Source organism: Manis pentadactyla, chromosome 11 (genome assembly GCF_030020395.1).
Source record: "Manis pentadactyla isolate mManPen7 chromosome 11, mManPen7.hap1, whole genome shotgun sequence".
Lineage (NCBI taxonomy): Eukaryota > Metazoa > Chordata > Mammalia > Pholidota > Manidae > Manis > Manis pentadactyla.
This window is the reverse complement of record NC_080029.1, coordinates 40,157,161-40,176,923: the sequence shown is the minus strand read 5'-3', so window position 1 is coordinate 40,176,923 and position 19,763 is coordinate 40,157,161. Positions and strand designations below refer to the sequence as shown.

Genomic DNA, 19,763 nt, shown 5'->3' with positions numbered 1-19,763 from the left:
TAGGCAGTTTTATTCTCAGTTAAGAGATCAAGTCAAGCAGGTAGTCAGGACCTGAACTGTCATATATTCAGATTTAAAAAGAAAAAAATTACCCTAGTATTTTTTTTCATTTTACTAGGCAAAGTGCTGTCAGGTTTCCTCCTAAAAACTATTTATAAGCCGTTGCTCCTTACTTTTGGTAAAGTTATGAAATCTGTAGAGGAGAAACGAAAAGTGGCTTTTGAGTCAAACTGCATTGCAGAGAAGGTAAATTGGAGGTCTCTTTACAGCTGGTCCTCAAAGAGTTCCTCGAGGAAAAAAAAATATGGTTAGTTCCCCCTAATGATTGCTCTTAAATGATTGCCAAGAAAATTCAAAGCAATATCCAGTTTTCTCGCCTTCTGCTTGTCCCTAGTTTAGCCAGACGAGCCGAGGATGGCGGAGGGAGGCATATTGTGCAATTTCTTATTAAACACATCTGGAATATGCACGCTCTAGATCGGGTGCCAGGGATTTTACAAAGGGTTTATGGCTGTGACAGAAAATTGTCCTTTTAACAAGTTTACAAGCCGTAATCACAGGGGCTTTTACAGGACGGACCGCTCTGCTCCTCACCAGATCTGCAGACATTTCCAAGATTCACCAACCGAGGAAGCAGGAAGTGGGCTGGAGCGCCCAGGGAGACAGAACTTCCACAGTCTAAAATTATACTAAGCAGAGCTCCAAGAGTGGGGGGTGGTCATTGGAGTAGGAAGAGAGAGCATGTAAGAAATTAAAGTAATTGGCCCTTCCTTATTTTCCAGGGAGATTTCCGCGGTGTCCTTTGAAGCCTGTCAGGGTCATTGAAAGCTATCTTTGTGCAGGGTGTTTGTTTTGGGGAGTGAATGTGAAGAATGTGCAGAAATCCCCTGTGAGAGCCCCTCCTGCAGAGGGTGGCATTTCTCCGTGGCCCAAGACATGGAGAATAAACACCCTAGTGACTTAAATAAACACCGACTTAATGATCCAAAACACTAACAAGGGAGATTGGGACCCTGAGCTCCCAGTCCAAATGATGGTCTCTGAGCGGCTGTGTGCACATCTGTCCATCACTGAGGGGAAAAATGACTTTATAAGTAAAAGTGACTACAGTTAAGTACAGTGACCCTTTCTCCCTTGAACTTAGTCAAAACCATTCGACAAAAAAAAAACTCATAGTAAGGTCTTAATCGCTGTCCCACCTTTGTCTCCTAGATTAGGACAGGAAAGATAGGAAAGAGTGAGAAAGAAAATTATATATTAATGGTGACACAGATAGGGAAAAATCAGAATTATGAAAACTGTCATGTCAGAAAATAAATAGGCTCTCTCTGGGGAGCAATATTTTACAAAGCACAAGCAAGCCAGTCCTGTTATCCTGAGTAGAATTTTAATAAATAATGCCATTTGTTTCACTAATTTTAAAACCTAAATACAAAGACACATCCTTTTTGCCTGGAGCCTCCATGATTACTGGGATTTTTTTCTGGATACTATCTTGCAGCACTGCAAAGGGCTATCCTGCTGGTCAGCTTTTCATTTTACAGATTATTCACAATGTTGGTATCCTTGTTCAACTTCCCTTTTTTTTTCCCGTCCAAGCAGATAAATTATTTTACTTTCACAGTCTTGTCATAAACTTGTTAATACAAAAGAGCTGAGTTAACATATGAATGCTGTGGAGAAGAGCTAGTGGTAAACAAAACTGCATATCTAAATAATGAAAAAATAAATAACCCAAAGCTAAATTCACTCTTTCTGTCATATAATTAACTCAGTCACCAGTTTTGATTCAGGTGATGGCCTTCCTAAATACCCTGCAATCATAATCACCATTAAAGAAGGCAAGAAAACTACTTTTTCTTTTTAAAAGAGCCCAATGAACAGCAATACACAACTCACCTTTCAGAAACAGAATCATACTCCTGGTGTTCTACTAAATTTTAATTTAGACGGTTTAGGTACAATAGAAAAGAAACCTGAAAACACATGCTGGTTTAGTAACAAATATCAGGTTGCCCGATTTGTCCCATATTTTTGCAACCTAGAAACTAGGAACAGAAGAAATCCTTAGTAGGAGTAGGCTACAGATACGAAAGCTTCGAGGGCATGAGAAGTAATGGCATTCAGGAAAATGTTTTTTCACATTGGTACATTTTCAAAGTTTGCCATAAAAAAACCAAGAAAACAAACAACAACCAAAAATCCCCCCTAAATTTGACAAAAATAGTCGCAATTACTAATGGTCACTTCTACTTCTAACTGTTTCACATAGAGAGCATTAAGACATTTAGGCACTTGATTTTTCCCCCTAATACTGTTCTTTCATTTCAATCTACATAAAAGTGTTTAACACTAAATATGAAAAATGTAAACTTAACTTTTCCCCATCAAAAAAAGTTATAAGATTGTATTTTTCCTATTCACCTTAAGAATACAACAAGTTCCTCCCAGGTTGGAGGCTGTTATTTTCACTATTTTGACATCTCTTCTCTTTTTATCTCTATCTCTTTCATTTCCTTTTCCTCCACCCAAAAGATTTTTACATAAATAAATTAAAAGGAAATAATTAGAATCCAGTTTATTTGTAATTCCCATTCACTGAAATAAAGAGAAAAGAAAAGCTACTGAAGCAGGCACATAGGTTGCCCAGAACCAAGACTAAGTTGACTGGGTGCTTTTGTTTGTTTGGGGTTTTTTTTCCTGATCTTTATACTGGGAGGAGAAATGCAAAAGTGAAAACAGTCAGAAAGAAGAAGGCAACTAAGCTAAAGATCGATGTTGGTTTGATTTTTTAAAGGATATTTGTGAAAGTCCACCATTCCTTTATACGCAAAGAACCCCAGAAACAAGCTGCAAAAAATGTTCTGATTTCTATTTACAAGTGTCCCTAGTTGCTGCTTCAAGGCCCCAGTCCCTCCCTATTTAGGACCCCAAGTCCACCAGACTGGAGGTGAGGGGGCCCAGCAGGGAGTCCTGGAGCTGGTGCTGATGGGCTTGCAGGCCGTGCCCGGGCTGTGAGGCCGTTAAGCCCGGGAGAGAATAGTTTGAACTCCTGGCGTGGCCCATATTGCCCTGCAGCAGAAGGACCGAGTTCTGGTCTGGACTTTGGGGAGGTGAGAATTCTTCTTCTGAGCTGGACATGAGCGGCTTGCCCCCTTCCAGAGGAGAGAGTTGATTCTGCTTGTTGGAGGAGGAGTTATTGTTTTCGGTGTTCTCCCTAAGAAATAGAGGACAACACCATATGGTTAAAAAAAAAAAAAAAGAGTAGGCTTTTAAAAAAGTGTGAGATGGAGGGAGGGGAGTTGGAAGGAGGAAAGGGTCATTGTGCAATCAGTCATGGACCCAAATGGAGAAGCTCTGCCCTCCCACCCATCCCCAAGGGTCCTAGGAAAAATGAGGAGGCAGAAGACACCAGAAGAAATAGGGAGCTAGGGACAGAGCTCATGGGGAGCCAGGTTCTTTCCTCTTCCAGATTTTGAAAAGCCAGATAGGCAGGGCTTATTTGAAACACACAAAAATTATTTTTAAAATTTTGTTCAAGCAATTATTTTTAAATACCTATCAATTAGCACCACATTTAGAAGTAACTGAGTTTGAAAATCTTCCAACAAATAGTTGTTGGTAATGAGGAAAATGATCAGGATACAAACAGTGCCCAATGCACAGATGTTTGGGGTGAATCAAGTCAATTGTCCTGTTCCCATCTGAGGAAACAATTAAACGTTGAGTTTCCGTGCCCCTGCCGGAGGTTGCGGTTCCAAAGACACAGGACAGGTCATGGGAAGTGGTGTCCAGAGCGGCCCAGTGACCTGAGTAAACACAGGGAGCGCTGCCAGTCTCTCCGATTTCATCAGGCAGTGGGCCCTCCGGCCTGGCTTATAGAACGGTAGTTTTGTAACTAAGGTCTAACTGGAACCGTCGTGTCCCTGTCCCCGTGTTTCTCGCTCAGCCCTTAGACCTTCACTGCCCTCTCTCAAAACTCCCCTCGGACATCCACAACCGCGCACGCTCTCCCTGCAGAGGAAACCGCCACCCCGCAAGGCCTGTGGTGGGCGCAGCGTGCCGGGGCGTCAACTCCCGGCGCTCGGCCCTGTTACACTTGGATTTCGAAGCCCTCACCGCTTCCGCCTTCAGAGTGCTTGCCCTTCGTCCTCAGCCCTCGTGCCTGTCTGTCTCCCGCTGTCTCTACCTTTCCCTCCGTCTCTCTCCCTCCAAAAGGCGATCTCAGCTGAATTTATCCAGGCTCTGTGCTTTCCCACCTAGAGGGGAACGCAGAGGCGACATCTTCGGCCCCCAGGCTCGGAAGCGAACAAAGGAAACCCAGCCGGCCCCGGCGCTCAGGTTTCCCCCAAACTCCTGGGCTTCCTGGAGTGCTCTCCCGCCGCCGCCGCCGCCGCCGCCGCCGCCGCCTCCCGCGCGCTCTTTCGAACCTCGTTCGCAAACTGCAGCAAATGGAAGGAGCCCGGCCAGGTGGCAGGGGTGTTGGTGCAAGGAGGGCGGAGGCAGAGACAGGTTTGTAAAAGACTGTCTTCTGAGCTCCGGAGATAATGTCTGCGACTGGAGACCCCCTCCTCGTCCCGGCGGCGGCGCGGACTGTCAGCCAGACGGCGCCGCGGCGCCGGGCCATGCGCGAGGGAGCCCGGCGAGGAGCAATCCTTTCTGGGCTTGGGGCGCCGGGCAGTAAATGCAGCGCCAGCTCGCCCAAAGCTCTCTTTGCGGATTTCTTTTGAAAGACTCCTCCCTTTGTACACCTCGTGCGGAATGCAGCGGCGACCTCTCGCCCAAAAGACTACCAGGAGAGAGCAAGTAAAGAACCGGGCGGGGGTGGAGTGGGAGCAGAGCAGATGTCTCTGGCCAGCTGTCTCTGGGGAGCAAGAGAGGCTCACGACCCTCAGCCTCACCGAACTCCTTTCCTCGACATACCAATCAACATTTCCCTTCCAGCTGATCTAGAAACTCACTCTACTCATCCCCCCACACCTCGGCCCAGCCAGTCAGGGAGACAGGAAAAACAAACCTAGTGCCACTATTTCCCGACACTCACACCCCCAAGAAACCCACTCGTGGGCGCTCAAATCAAAAGAGTCCCCATCCCTAGCAAACGATCCCAGAGTTCATGAACTTTCACTGCAGCGCCGCGGAGGCCCCGGCGCCGCCCCGCGGACGGGTTCTGGCCGGCCCGGAGAACGCGGTGGCGGGTGCCTGTGGGGGCGGGAAGGAGAGTAGGGGAAAGGAAAGCTTCCCGGAGTCGCCCGAGCAGCGGGAAGCACGCCGCGTACCTTTCCTTGGCCTCGGCTGCCCGGTCTCTTTGCCTCCGGTTCTTAAACCAGTTGCTGACCTGGGTGGTGGTGAGGCCGGTGGCCTCGGCCAGCTCCCGTTTCTCACGCGGCGAGGGGTAGGGGTTATGCGCGTACCACTCCCGCAGCACGCCCCGCGACTTCTCCTTGAAGCAGTAGCTAGTTTCCTCGCCGTCCCAGATGGTGCGCGGCAGCGGGAATTTTCGGCGCACCCGGTATTTGCCCACGGCACCCAGGGGTCGGCCACGCAGCTTCTCAGCTTCCACGTAATGCGCCTTCAGCCACAGTTGTTGCAGCTTGGGGTGGTTGTGAGGCGAGAACTGATGGCTCTCCAGGATCTTGTAGAGCTCCCGGAAGTTGCCTCGGTGGAAAGCGACCACGGCCTTGGCCTTGAGCACGCTTTCGTTCTTGTGCAGGTGGTCGCAGGCAGGCAGCGACCACAGGAACCTGCCCAGGCGCTCCAAGTTCCCGCCTTGCTGCAGAACCTCGCACACGCATGCCACTTGCTCCTGCGTAAAGCCGAACGACGGCAGCATCGACATGGCTGGGGCCTGCCGGGGCGCACTGCCCAGGCGCACGCGGCAGGGAGCAGCGCCGAAAAAGAGGGGGCGGCAGCCACTGGGACCAGGGTGCAACTGCTCCTAACTCTCTCCCTAGGCTTTCCGTAGGAGAAAAGGCGAGTAGAGATTTGGGGGTGAGCGGCCGAGGAAGAGGAGAAGGAGGAATGGGGCGGGCGCTGGACACGGAGCAGCCGGCTCACTCCGCAGCCTTTCGGGCCTCTCTGGCCCCAGCCTCCCGCCGGGTGGATGCTGCTCGTTGCCGGGGAACTTGGTTTCTGTTCTCCCCGCAGCGGCCTTAAAGCGCGCAGCGTCCCTGGCTCGCTGATTGGCTGCGGGCGGCGCCTATCCGGGGCTGGCCAGCCTGCGCGCTGCCAAGCCCGGCAGCTAGACCGCGCCGCCCCGCGCGGGGAGGGCGAGGCTGTGGAGTCAGGAATAAGGAGTGGTGGGAGGAGAAGAACCCGGAGAGGTGGGAAGCGAGGGGGTGGGGACGGAATCTGCTCTACTGGGGGCGGAGGCGGGGGTGGGTGGGAGAGGGTGAGCTCGTCAGGACCCTGCAATGTGAGCCCCCTCTCCAGTGTCACTTAGGGGCAGCGGCGCACATCTCTGCACAAATCAATGACCCTAGACTTTCTGATACCCCTCCTCTCCCTCCATACCCCTGTCCCTGTCCCTTGCAACTTGCCCTTTCCCGCTGAGCTCATATTTAATTACCTTAATGTTGGAATGAATAAGTAATGGATTGATGAATAGCTTTTATGGAACTCGATAAATAATACAAGAGCAGACCAGGGCTCGGTCTCCAGCCTCTGGGAGAGTGGCTTCTCTCTGGGCTGACTTCAGCTCCAGGAGCCAAACCTAATTTCCTCCCCCCTTCTCCTGCCTCCCCCACCGCCCTCCAAAAGGACACAAGTACTCCCAGCTGGATAGCGCTTCCCTCATTCTCAAAAGACTGCGACTTTGGGGGACCACGCGAAGAGCTGTTTAGAGCACAGTTGTTGAGCAGATGAAGATTCCAAGGGCTCATTTGTGATTTGGTATCTCAACGTTCTATGGTTTAAGTTGTTAATAGGCTTCTGGACTCAGTTTTCCCATCTGAGCTGTCGTGTGTTCCAAGGCTTACCTCTGCTACCGAGGAATGCCGAGAAGCTTTACTTGCCAATAGGAAAAATGCTTTGGAAACCTCGTAAGAAAGGCGCAGAATGGAGTGTAATTAAATAAAACTGTGTCCGGCTCCAATAATCGTCCGGTTGTAACCTAATCCTTGCCCTGCTCTGAGAGGGACACTGCCCTCAAAGTGAGGATGACAGCGACTCCAAGAAGATTAAATAGGTTGTGTGTGTGTGTGTGTGTGTGTGTGTGTGTGTGTAGCAATGCTGGCCTATTTTACTGTCAGGGCATGAGAGATGTTCTGCAACTTCAGTGCCATCATCTGTTATTGTGTGTATGTGGGAGAATTCTTAGTAAAACTGCACAAATGGAGCTGTAATTATCTTAAGCCTCATTTGCACACCTTGTTCCAAAGCAATTATTTAAAAGACTTTGAAAACAATTAGCATCTCTAAACAAAGATAATCTATTGTCAGTAGCAGAAACTGGAAGGAGATAAGAACAATGCATGGAGATAAGGGGAGCAGAATTGTGGAAGAAGAGTGGCTTTATGACTATACTTATCTCTGATTAGATAAGTTCAAAACAGAATTTTAAGTACACTTCAAAATGCTTTTCATTTAAATGCACCCTCTTGGTGAATGTGAAGAACAAACTCTAGGCTCTTTCTAGTTGCTTGTCTTTTCCTTTTTGTTTATTTTGATATCGTTAATGTACAATTACTTGAACATGTTTGGTTCAAACTAGACTCCCCCTATTACAAAGTCCCACACACATACTCCATTACAGTCACTGTCCATCAGCGTACTAAGATGCTATAGAATCATTACTTGTCTTCTCTGTATATACTGCCTTCCCCATGTCCCCACCTTGTCTTCTTTAAATATGTTTTGATTCCATGAACCAGAGCCCAGGTCCACAGAACCATTTGTATATTGAGACAAGAGAGAAAGAGAAGCACTGTGCAGGTTTCCCGTTGTATTATTTATATGGTTTTAAAATAATGCACCCACTCCAGTGCAGCCTGCAATGTACATTTTAAACTCATGAAGAGTTTCCACCTCCTGGCTACCTCTGGGAAGATTCCAAGTAGGAAAGCTACTTCTTCCCTGAACTCCCACACAATGCTTTTTGCATCCCTAAAACTCTACAGTATCCCATGCGATTAGACCTTGGAACCAGATGCTGGTATTCTGTTACATTTAGAATTATAAATGCACTTAATGGGTGCATACTATTTCAAAAGAGCCCCTACCACATGGTGCGCCCAATGACTTACTTTCTAAACTAGGAGGCTGGCACTGCTAAACCTAAGCCCATGTTTCTGGTAATTTTCCCTCCTCGTCTTATTTTAGTGCTCATGATGTTTCAGATGAAGTCTTAAGTACCTGCAGTGTCCTGCCAGAAGGAATGTCTCTCCTTGGAACAGTCCTTATTGACATGGCAGCTGTGTGAGGACCGGAACGGAGGCTTAAACTCCGCTCTAAAAATCAGTTAATACCCTAAAGTCTGGAGCAAGTGCGCAGAATTATACTGGGGGAGAGGAGAGTCTGCAAGTACAGCCACATTTCTTAAAAGACAAACGGTAAGCAGAGCATGGAGTGTACTTATATTAACACTTTTGTATAAGGAAATGAAGCATAGCTTGGACAAATAAGGGCAGGTATAAATTTACAGGGAATGACGAGGAGCCTAGAGATGGCAATTAGACACCAATAGGACCTCCTTTTTTCCGGTTTCCTCCAGACCTTCCTGCCCACTTTTTTTCATCTCTCTTCAAAAGGACCCAGGACATACTAGATGTTGGCGACAACTGGATAGGCGATAGTGTGGATGCCGTGATTGCGGGCACCGGGGTTGATGAAATGTGGTGTTAGTTCTCGGAGGCTGGGCCGGGCCCCGCCAGCCTTTTCCCTTGCGTTAAATCCAATGAATCGCGTAACTAGACAAGAAAACGGCTATACGTTTTGTACCAACGAGCCTACCTGCTATTTCGATCCCTTGGTCAGGGGAACCTATTGTTATAAATGTTAATTATTGGCTCGGATTTACAAGATTTCCCAAAATGGAACCTTTCACTGAAAACCACTAAAAAGAGGTAAAATGACATGAATTTACAAACCACATAAACCAAATGATCCATTTTAAATCGCACACAGAAACGTTTGAGTTGTTCCAGTAATTTAAAACCTTTGCTGTCAATGCAAATCACACGAAAAACATAGATGCGTCGGAGATTTAAAGGGAAAGAGCAACTATAACTGCTTCCCCCTGGGCTTCGCAGCTCTAGATAGAGGGCAACGCAGCCGGCGAGCGGCGCCCGACGCCAGGTTTCGGCTCTTCTATGCCTCCTCTGTGCAGGTAACAGTCGCGTGCACACAACCGGTCTTTGGAAAGGCCAAAGCATTGGTTGCTGCTGGGGTTTCTCAGCTGGGTGGGCATAGGGCCTCGGTCCTTTTAAAAACCCCTGTCTGGGACCCACTTGTTTCCCTTCTGCCTTGGGAGTGAGATGCTTTGGGGCTCTCTGCCCGCTTTCTTGGAATTTCTTTGCAGTCAACAACTACAGCCGGCTTCTACTCTACCTACAGATATTTGGAGACGAAGGGCATTAGGAGGTATTTCTTCAAAAAATTAGCGTTGTCGCTCTGGGGCAGTGCGAAGACTTCCTAAATCCTTCCTGAAGTAACAATATTCATCTTTTTTTCCTCTGCTTGGTCGGAAACTCCGGGTGCCCTCGACCCTTGGGATCCAGGCTCCGACGGCCGGCGCCGCCCGGGAGCAGCCGTCCACCTGCCTCCTGAGGACGCCGCTCCCCGTGAGGTCTGAACAGGCCTAGGACTAGGGAGGGCGATTTGCGGACCCGGAGAAGAGAAACTCAAAACCAGTCCATTAGTAAATGAGTTTTGTGTTGTCAAGGTTCTTTCCCATCTACTTGCTGTTCTGAAAAATAGATCACGTTTCGTTATCTGTAGTGGGAATCTGCAATGTGACACCGGATCCGCGCGGCCCCCGCCTCTCTTCCTCCCTCCCTTCCAGCCTCTCTCGGCCAGGCCGAGGGGAGCCCGCCACCCTCCTCGGCTTATTTCTGAACAATGAAGATTTGTCTGTTCTAATATATTTATGTATGGAGGGAGGGAAGGACGGGGTTTTCTCCTGCAAGCGGGAGGCGCGCGAGCAGCCCCTCGCTTCCTTGGTGCGAAAACCCAGCACCAGCCGGAGACTCCGGGACACCGCGGTCTCCCCCCCAACGCCCCCCTCCCACACCTGGACAAACAGCGGGCTGCGGGCCCCGCTTGCGCTAAAACCCCCGCCGCCCGGCGCAGCTCCTGAAAATAGTCTCACATTGTCCCGGGGTCAAGGAAGAGGACTGACACCGCTACGAGGGAACTAGTGGTGGAAGAAGACAGAGCCGGGGTGGGGTGTGTTTGGAGGGGTTATCCTCTTCCTCTGTGTGTGTCCCCACATCTGGTCCCTCTCTCTGAATGTGCGTCTCTATCTGATTCTCTCTTTTCAATCTGAAAGAGGGAGCCTGTTCATTCTGCGTGTGAACCTGTTTCTCATTCTTCAATTCTCTTTCATTCTGTCTTATCTCTATATCACCCTCTCTCCCTTTCTCTCGTTCATTCTTCTCATTGTTTCTCCTCCCTCTGCCTCTCTGCCTCTCTGCTTCTGCACACTCCCTCTCTTATCTGGATCTCTTTATTTCTCTCTCGTTCCCCTGTCTACCGCACTGCTATGGGGGGCCTACGCCTCTTTCTGCCCAGAATCAGGCGCTGTGAGGTTCTAAGGACAGAGTATGTTTATGTTGCCCACCCAGGCAGTGCGGAGCAAGTAGACTCTCAAGTCCTGGCAGGGGCGTAGGGTTCAGCCGGTGGAGCCCCACCACGCTGAATGGTGGCGTGGTCAGAAGGTGGGAGAGCCCCGGGTATGGCGCAGGAAGGTGGGTTAGCTGCCTGAGGGGAAAAGGGCCAACTTAGGTGGTGCTTTGAGAAGGCTCTAGCTCAGGGACTCGTCAACCGCCAGATAATGAGCCTGAAGACGCCACTCAACATCAGATGCCAAACACCTTTCTGCAAAGTGGAAGAGAGTGTTGTAAGAATCCGTTCTTAAGAACTTAAGACATTCTTGTTCCCTTCTCTTAAAAAGATTGCCTTAGGGCAAGTTTTTTTGTTTCTTTTTTTTTTTTTTAAGATACTCGCCAAGAGCTCTTATCTTCCATTGAATTTTCAATCAACTTTTTTCTCTACTAAGGTACATCCTGAATACCGAATCTGCTTAAGCTAAGAAGAATTTCCTTTTGGGAGGTGAAAGCCTGCAACTCCTCCTATTCAGAGGAAAGTGCTAGTGACGGTAATGCAGGGTGACACTAAATAAACAGTTAGGGTGGACTGGAAAGATGGAGTTAATTATCCAGTGAGCTGCGTTCAGCCCAGACCATCAGGGGCTGATTTGTTTTGGCTCATAGTCGGAGGAAGGAGACAAACCACTCTCTTCTCTGCCTCTCTTAGGGATCCTGATCGTCGGTGCCTCAAACAAAACAAACCAAAAACACTACGAATATATCGCTATTTCAATTAAAATTTGGTTTATTACTCCGCCGCACACTGCAGAATTGTCGGGTCCTTTGCTTCATAACCCCGCAGAGAACACCCAAAGTCGCCTAAAAATGCTCTCCCCAAATCATTTTTTAGAGATCCATGGTAAGGAAACGGGTCATCGAGCACCCCACTTCACAAGTTTATGTAACTACGTGTTTAGAAATACTAAGATGTTGGCCTGGTTTTCAGGATGATTTTACTTTTCCCGTACAAGAAAAATCAAGCTTCGTGAAATTTTAGATGCAATTAGATTTATTGTTTGCGTGATTCACTGACTATCCAGTTTCCTCAGGTAAGCCTGCGCTTATATATAAATCCTGGAAACTTAAAACTTCTCCCTCCTCACTTTGCTCTCCCTCCTTCCCCTCACCCTCCCGCTCTCCGCCACATTCTGATATTAATAATCCCCGGCTGCCCCTCTTTCCGGGTCATTACGGTACTGCTGGTCTCTAATCAATCCTAATGCAATGGCAATTGGAGTCCCTGATGACTGCGGCTCGGGTTTCTTGTAATGGCTCTACCACATTTTCCTGGACCTCCTTCTTTAACCTGAGATGCCAGGGGGACGAGTCCCTTCTCGGCTGCTGATTACTTCAAGATGTGGGGGCTGGTTAGAGCAGGAGAAAGACGCGCACAGCGTGGCCACCACTGCGTGTTGGGCGGTTGGGGCGAGCAATGCGTCTGCACGCCCGGCGCCAGGATTCGAACGCCTTTTGCTAGTCTTTTATTTTCTTTCCATTTGCCAGGCCCAAACTTACTCTGGAGGACTAAGGTGAAGATTCTTAGAGCATTTTTTTCATTCCCGGTGCGGAGACGCCTCGTGGTCTCTCTGTGCCTCTCCAGTTCTCACCGGCTCCCACCCTGCAGCGTTCTCCAGGGATTCCCTGGCCAGGCCTGGCCCACGCTTAGGAGTGAACGTCTCTCCCCATCCTTCGAGCCGGCTCCTCTTTCCTCCTGGTTACTTTCTCCTAGTGCCATCCCCTCTCCCCAGTTTTACTATTGTAGCTCCGGACTGGAACTGGGTTCTTCCCCAGCACCCTCACTGACCCTTGACCTCTCCCCTTCCTTACTCCAGCAGTACCTGAAGACCCAGCCTGTTCCTGATCCAAAACTGAGGCCAGAACCTTGGCCTGGTCATGTCGAGATACGACCCCCTTCTCTTTCGACCCCTGAGGGTCCATCGCTCAGAAAGAATCTTTAACCTCTACGGACACAGGCCCAACATTTCGCTGGTGCCATTGCCAGATCGTTGGTGCCAAAAGTGGGAACTTGAGCCCGACCTCCCTCTCCCCAGCCGAAATTTTCCTGCTCTCTTCCCTTGCCCAGGCCCAGCAGCGAGGTGATCAGCACCTTCGCGGCATTTGTATTCTTCCACTTCTCAGCCTAAGCCATTTAGCGTAACCCGAGCCCAGGATAATTGCCACGTTTTCTGCCGCGATACCTTTAAAAACAAGATAATGCTTCTGAATTGCGTTTGAAAGTGCTGCGGACAAATTGAGTACTGAGCTGGCGAGATGGATCGCTTTGTTAGGGGCGGCCGGTGGTTTGTGACTCAATTAGTGCCTTTCTGGAAGCTGCCGGTGCTCTGCAGTCGGGTCAGTTTGAAGCGAGCTCCCCCTGTGGTTCCCGGGAGCCAGGATGGGTTCAAGGGGTGGGAGCACTTTAGGCCTGTACCTATGTCGTTGCAAATCCACTCTGTGGAAAATGTTTCTGCATTTCCACAGGAGTACATTGTTTGGGTTCTAAAGGATGCAGATTTTCACTGACAGAGAAGCATGACAGCCTCTGCTCCCGATGGGCCGTTTGGCATTGTCTGAAGCATCAGTCCTCTGAGCTGTGGGGAAAGAAATACTATGTGGAGGGTGCAGAGAAGGTGCTCACTTACCCAAGCCCTTCCGCGCGTCTCGCCCACCGCTTGAGTTTGGAATTTGCAACTTCTCCAACCCCGCTGCTGTACTTGGCGCAGCCCTCCTGAAGCCGGCCGGGTGAGGCTTCCAGGCAGCCGGCGGACAGCGAGGGGAGCTTTTAGGGTTTGGAACAAGGCCGTAAGAGCTTTCCCTGCCTCTGCTCAAGCTCACCCTTCACCCCTCTCATCACCCCCGGTCCACGTTTCGCTGACCCAGTCAGGGTCCCGGATCAGCCTCTCTGAGAAGTGAGAGCGCGCGGCCAAGTCCTCGCGGCGCGCGGACGAGAGGAAGAGCTCGCCGCGAGGCATACTCGCGGCCCCGCCCGCTGGTCCGCTGTGCCCAGCCTGGGGGAGCCGGGCCTCATTCCCCCCAGCTGCGGCCTGCGCCGGGAACCCCTCCCCGGGACCCGCCAGGGCTCCTGGGCGCCGCGTCAGCGCCGGGAACAGCTCCGCCCAGTCGTGCAGACAGAGGTCCTGCGTTCCAGCCCGGCTGGAGCAGGGGCCAGACCTGAGCAAGCTTCGCACCCCGCTGCTCTCGGGTTCTCCCCCCGGGCGGTCATTGGGGCCAAGCGGGGTAGGCGGTGTGAGGAAGGAGGGGACGCAGCTGGGGAGGGCAGGGGCCAGAAGGAGGTGCGGGAGGTCATAAGAGCAGGGAGGGGGCGCTTGCCGCTGGCGGGCGCGGCCGCGGGAGAGAGAGGGCGCTGTCTCCCTGGCAAAGGATCCTTGGCCTGGCCGACAGGAACCGAAATAAAAAAAAGGAAAAATTTGCCCGGAAGAGTGCCCAAGGTGAGGGCCGCGCGGCGGGGAGGCGCATGGATGGCAGAGCGGACTCTCGGCCCACAGCCTAGGAATCCTTGACCTGCGCGACCTCGCTAGCGCCGCGTAGCTGGGAGCGGGACTCACGGGAAGGGAGCTTTCTTCGGCCGCCAAAGCTCTCCTCACAACAGCTTTCCTTCAGATCCATGACCCCCACCCCTCGGAAAACCAGGCGTCGGTGTAAAGTCGGTGTCGCGTCCCTGACGATTGAGGTGCCTCAGCATGCCCGAGGCGAGGGGAGTGGGTGACGAATCCGAATCTCCTTTCCCCTAGCAGAGCCCGTTTGGGGTTTTGTGAGTTCTGTGGAAAGGAAACCGCGACGCCATCCAATCCTCACAGAGAAACGCCGCAGCAAGTGGCCTCTCCTGGTTTGGCCGCGCCTTGCCCAGGAGCAGAGAAAAGACTCTTATTAACTGTCACCGATTAGCACTCAAAAGACCAGAGGGTTCTGATGATAGCTACAATCAATCATTCCCCACCCAAACCCACAGATCTAAAATGTGAGGTTACATTAATTTGGAAGAAACTGCTATCCCTCCATTCCAAAAATACACATTTCTCTGTCATCCACAAAGCATAGTATGCTCATAATAAACCAGGCAAAACAAAACAAAGGATCCCAAACTTACTCGTCTTCTGTCTTGAAGTTTCCCTGTTTCATTGAATAGTAAGTAGTTAAAGGCTCTTCTGGTTTGGTCATAGACACTAGAACTAGAACCGTTCATCTGCTTACGTATCTTTCACCAGAGAGTCTCTAAGTGAATTTCCTGGGTACTTGTGACCCTTCCGTAGTCCTTCCAGCAGAATCCAGGTGGCCCTGTAGTTCTGCCTTTGGCAAAAAAGCTATTTCCAAGGAGTAACTGGGTGGGCTGCAATCCGCCGGCCTCTTCACATTGAGAAACGATTCTCTTGTGGGAACGTCTGTTTCTATTCATCAGATTTTCTAATTTCTTTGATCAGCTTAAATATTTTCTTGGCAAACGGAAATTGACCATGCCATGAATATGATAACAACCTGCTTGGAAAAAAACTATTTCGCTTCCAAGTAGCAGGAAAAGGGGGTGGGTGGTGGGGGAGGAGCTGGCTGGTAGGAATGCCTGTAACAGATTCCTACACATCTTTTTTCAGTCTCTGAAATAGCTTTGTGAAAGCTGCCTTTTTCCCCAGTGTACTTTCTTTCCTTTTTCCCTTTTCAGATAGACATACACCTGGTCTCCTAAAAGTCTTTGATATCTTTACAAAAAAATAGAACTTAAATGGACACCTCTGGAGAATTTCCGTTTAAAACATAGATGAAAGGCAAGGTTCATACAATGTTCTCTTAATCCCTTTGCCTTCTGATTTAAAAATATATATTTGCTTCTGCATATGATTGTCCATCCTGCCATTTGGCTATGGCTATAAGCAAATAGACCAGCAATAAAAGTGTTTTGAGGCTGTGTATTAAATGCAACTCTCTTGAAATCAAGGGGAGGGTGGGGAAGAGAGGGAGGAGTCTTACTTCACAGGCAAGAGTTGGTGGGTTTCTGAAATATCTGCAAGAAAAGGACCTTTCACCTCTCATTAGTGATGCCATCAGTGCTCGGGCAGAGTGGAGCGGAGGTCATGTTACATATGGCACACAGTCTGCTCTGCACTTGAAACGTCAGCTTTGAAATTTTAGAGAGGGGAAAGGTCATCTTTAATAAGCTAAAGTCTGCAGCTCCCATTGCCCTCATTGCAAACTGAGTGGGTGTCCATATGCTTCAAACCTTCTGTACAAGTTTTTTTTTTTTTGATTTGCAGTTTTAAACTGATTTTTGTTTCACATCTTCATTCAGGCCATACTTTTTTCAGCTGTTAATCCTGCAAAAGGTCTTTCATTTTTATAGCAACTCTGTCATCTTTTCTTTTCATGCGATCAGAAGACCGTCTGTTCTGAGTGATAGCTTTTAGAACTCAACTTCCCAAGAGAAATGAAGTGTATCTGTCCATCTGCATACATGGATCCAGACTTATGGGCTATAGGGTTACCCTTCTGAGTGGGTAATTTAGACTTCACTCTTGTATACTACATAATTTACTGAACCTTCGAAACATTAAAACTTACATATTATGTAAAAGCTCTAGTTTTTGAAAACTTCGTGGGTACTACTAAAATTTTTCATGCTAGTTACTGAAATTTCATATTTTATTTTTACCATGTGGGGGTAACTTCCAAATCAGAATATACTGATTCTTCTATAAGGCTTAAAGTTAAGGCTAACTGACAGATGCTATACAGCCCTGGGGGTGGGGGTGGGGTGGGGAGTGCTAATATCTCACTTCCTTGTTTAGAAAATATAAGGAACATTTGTGAATGTTTAATCCTCAAATCTGTTCAAGACGTGAAGTCAACCAAACCCAAGACACTGAACTGTCCCCAGATCTCTTTGTAGCCACTGTCAAAATAAATACAAATAGTTCTCTTTCACGAAACTCTGCAAGGAACTTCTTAGTAGCGATTTGTCATTTACTAGGTTTTAGAAACTTTTTCCCTATAGACCTATTGTCCAAGAGGAACAGATCACTACACCATTACATGCATTTCTCACTTACTTTATCTGTCAACCCATTTTAGCTCTTTATCATATATCCCAGATTTTGGTTGTTTTTTCCAGGTTTTCCATTTTTTACATAAGAGTTATATATTTTGTTCTTAAAATAAACTTAAAAAAATAAGACAACTGTATATGATAATCAAGTTCAAACAATAGACTTAATGACATTTAAAAATTCCTTCTCCCACTCTACAAATTGAAAACATTGGAGCAATCTTCAAATATCCTCTTGAGCCATTTAGGAGTTCCTCATTACTAAAGAATTTAATGACTGTGATATGCGGATAAGCGTTGGTTTTTTGCTTTGTTTCTGGTTAGATTCACAAAAATCCTTAATTTTGGATGAGCAAAAATTTGAAAGAACAGTCTGAATAATAGCAACTGAAACTATAGATGAGTAGAATGATTTCACATTCAAGAATGACATCAAGTAAATAATTTATTTCTAATCACTTTCCTACATTAGGGTTTACTGCTAATAAGCTAGCAGACTCTGTGATACTTTAGCTAACCCAAAGCACTTGAGGCTTTGATGACCCCAATGGTTTAGGAAGTTCAATCAATCTAGTCAGTAGAAAGTCCAGATAAAGATGCAAAAATTATAGTCTCAGGGAGTGCATGTGTGTTTCAGAGGTAATGTTGCTTTCCTTGTTTTTGTGTTTTACTACGTTTTAAACCTCCCAAAAATACTCCAGGAAAATTTAAGAGCAGACTATGTCACTCCAGTAAGCCTGCAAAGCAGTAAGTGAGATATTTTAAGAGGCAGATTCATTACTGACAGGTTGATAATTCCTTAAAGGCCTATAGAAGGAGTACTAGTATTTACACTTTTTATAGGATGCCTCACTAAAGAACCTTTAACATTTTACAAGCCTGATCTCATTCATCTTCTTAGAACTTTGGGAAGTAGTATTTTTATTACAAAGAGTGATTATCTCTATTACAAAAACATGGCAGAAAAATTGCATAATTTGCCCATGCAATTATAATTCCGATGCAGTTTGGAGATAAAAGCTATGAGTCCCAGACCCCTCCCAATTTATCTAAAAAAACTATTTTCCATAAAGAGATCAGTGATTAAAACTGATTCGGATTCAGTGAGCCCTTGTAAAATGTGATTCTCCTTCAGTTAGATTCTATAATTCAGGTTCAAGATTTGTGAGGAGTTTCATGAATGTCTTTAAATTACCAAGATAAAGAAAATATAACATGAAGTGGCATCAGTTCACATAGGTCTGGTAGTTCTTCCATCCTGTCTGGAAATAAGCCATAGTCTCATGAGGTAATTACTACAGCTTAACTGTCCCACAGAGAAACTATTAAGTGTTCACAAACAGGGTTACACTTTCTATGACACAGTTTGGCCTGTGCTTTCAATGCTTACAATTCTGTCTTTGGCTTATTTAGGAGAAGAAATAGTAGAAATTTGAGAAAAATTAAGGATTTGGTTAATCTTGAGGGCAGGGCTTCACAAACTTTAGTGGGCATGCAAATGACTTGAGGCACCTGTAAAAGGCAGCTTACTGGGCCCTGCCTGTAGAGTTTTTAATTCCCTGGGTTTAAAGTGGGATCCTGGAATCTGCATTTCAACAAGCATTCCAAGTAATTTTAATGCAACTGGTTAGTGGGCTATACTTTGAGAATAAACATTCACTCTCTTTGAGGTAACAATAAAAAAGGAAGGTTCTATCAGCAGGAATAAAGTTTAAACTCCAAATTTTGACTTAACCAGAACTTATTTTCTCTGTATGATTTTGAAAGAGAACTTTTAGATTGGGTTTTTACAAGGTGGGGAGGTGGATCTTTGGTTTTCTGAAGAATTTTGTAGGAGTTAAAATGTTTCTAGTTAGTATTGGTCTGGACTCCAGGGGAATGAAACAAGAACAAAAAATGTCTGAAGAAAATCCAACCACCAGTGACGAAAATTAAACAAATTTCATTGTCCAAATAATAATGCATAGGAACATGATGGAAAACAAGGAACCAGTTATTGCCTCCTGAATGCCATCTAAAAAACCAAAAGGTTTTTTGAACATCTCCCAATGTGCATGACCCCTTTAGAGTAGTGTAACCCAAATGGGCCCCCTGCCCCAAGAGTCACAAGAAATGGAGATGCTTTGGGGAGTTGCCACAGTATGATAAAAAGAATGGAACATAAAATCTAAGAGGAAGTTGTAAGTGGTTGTCTATACTGCAAATAGTGGTCATTTGTTGCTTATAAAGGTACAGAAAGGATTTTCATAATAAAGAACACAACCACATAGTCACATACAACCACATAAAACTTCTTGCTTCTAGAGGGAGATTAAATACCGAGAAAGATTAGCATTCAAAATTTATTTTTCTCCCTTTAAAGATCATTTGAATGAGATCATGGAAACATGGACACCAAACTCTGCTGTTGGAATAGGCCAAGGAGTCATTAGCTAAACCTGCCACTCTAAGTAGAATCCCTCAGAAAACAGTCTTGATGGGACAACCCTTGCTTGAGAATGGAGAACTCACTACCTCACAGCTCTTTTGCATGTTTCACAACATAGTAGCAACAATGTCACATGGAATCCATGATCCCATACAAACCAGGTAAATGTGAGGGAAACATGGAGGGAATCTTCTAATTACTTGTTGGTCAAGTAGAAAGTTAGGGTAAACTGTACTAGCTGAACTGCTTTCTCAAGTTTCCATTTTAGGCATTTCTACTGTTTGCCCACTGCCTAGGAGGCTGCTGGAGTTCACTATAGGAAAAGTAAATATTGTCATTTCAAATAAAGAACTGTTTATTATATAACAGAACAGAAGCTGCCTTCTATTTTTGAGACTCTGCTAAGTTAATTGGGGACAGTAGCCAAAGCAGCTGCCCAGGAGATGGTGTTTTCCAACAGCTACAGTCCTCAAATCTA

At 47.1% G+C, this 19,763-nt stretch overlaps 2 protein-coding genes and 1 long non-coding RNA gene across 4 annotated transcripts; 1 reads left to right on the top strand and 2 right to left on the bottom strand.

Moving 5' to 3' along the window:
- Positions 1-1,799: 1,799 nt before the first annotated feature.
- On the bottom strand, positions 1,800-6,304 carry SIX1 (SIX homeobox 1). Its single transcript, XM_036919316.2, has 2 exons — positions 5,280-6,304; positions 1,800-3,217 (listed from the first exon to the last, which is right to left on the bottom strand). Exons 1-2 carry the CDS (start codon positions 5,837-5,839, stop codon positions 2,923-2,925), a joined length of 855 nt encoding a protein of 284 aa, XP_036775211.1. The 5' UTR covers positions 5,840-6,304; the 3' UTR covers positions 1,800-2,922.
- Positions 3,380-11,199, top strand: LOC118927937 (uncharacterized). 2 transcript variants are annotated; one of them, XR_008992477.1, is made up of 4 exons: positions 3,380-4,806; positions 8,337-8,549; positions 8,711-9,784; positions 9,937-11,199. It is a non-coding gene; the product is annotated as an uncharacterized LOC118927937 (long non-coding RNA). The 2 variants fall into 2 exon arrangements; XR_008992476.1 differs by lacking the exon at positions 9,937-11,199 and having other exon boundaries at positions 3,395-4,806; positions 8,711-9,929.
- A 329-nt stretch (positions 11,200-11,528) lies between these two features.
- LOC118927944 (uncharacterized) lies at positions 11,529-14,984 on the bottom strand. The gene is made up of 3 exons (XM_057489026.1): positions 14,914-14,984; positions 13,641-14,420; positions 11,529-13,396 (listed from the first exon to the last, which is right to left on the bottom strand). The coding sequence occupies exons 1-3, from the start codon at positions 14,982-14,984 to the stop codon at positions 13,384-13,386; spliced, it is 864 nt and encodes a 287-aa protein (XP_057345009.1). The 3' UTR covers positions 11,529-13,383.
- Between the last annotated feature and the right edge of the window lie 4,779 nt (positions 14,985-19,763).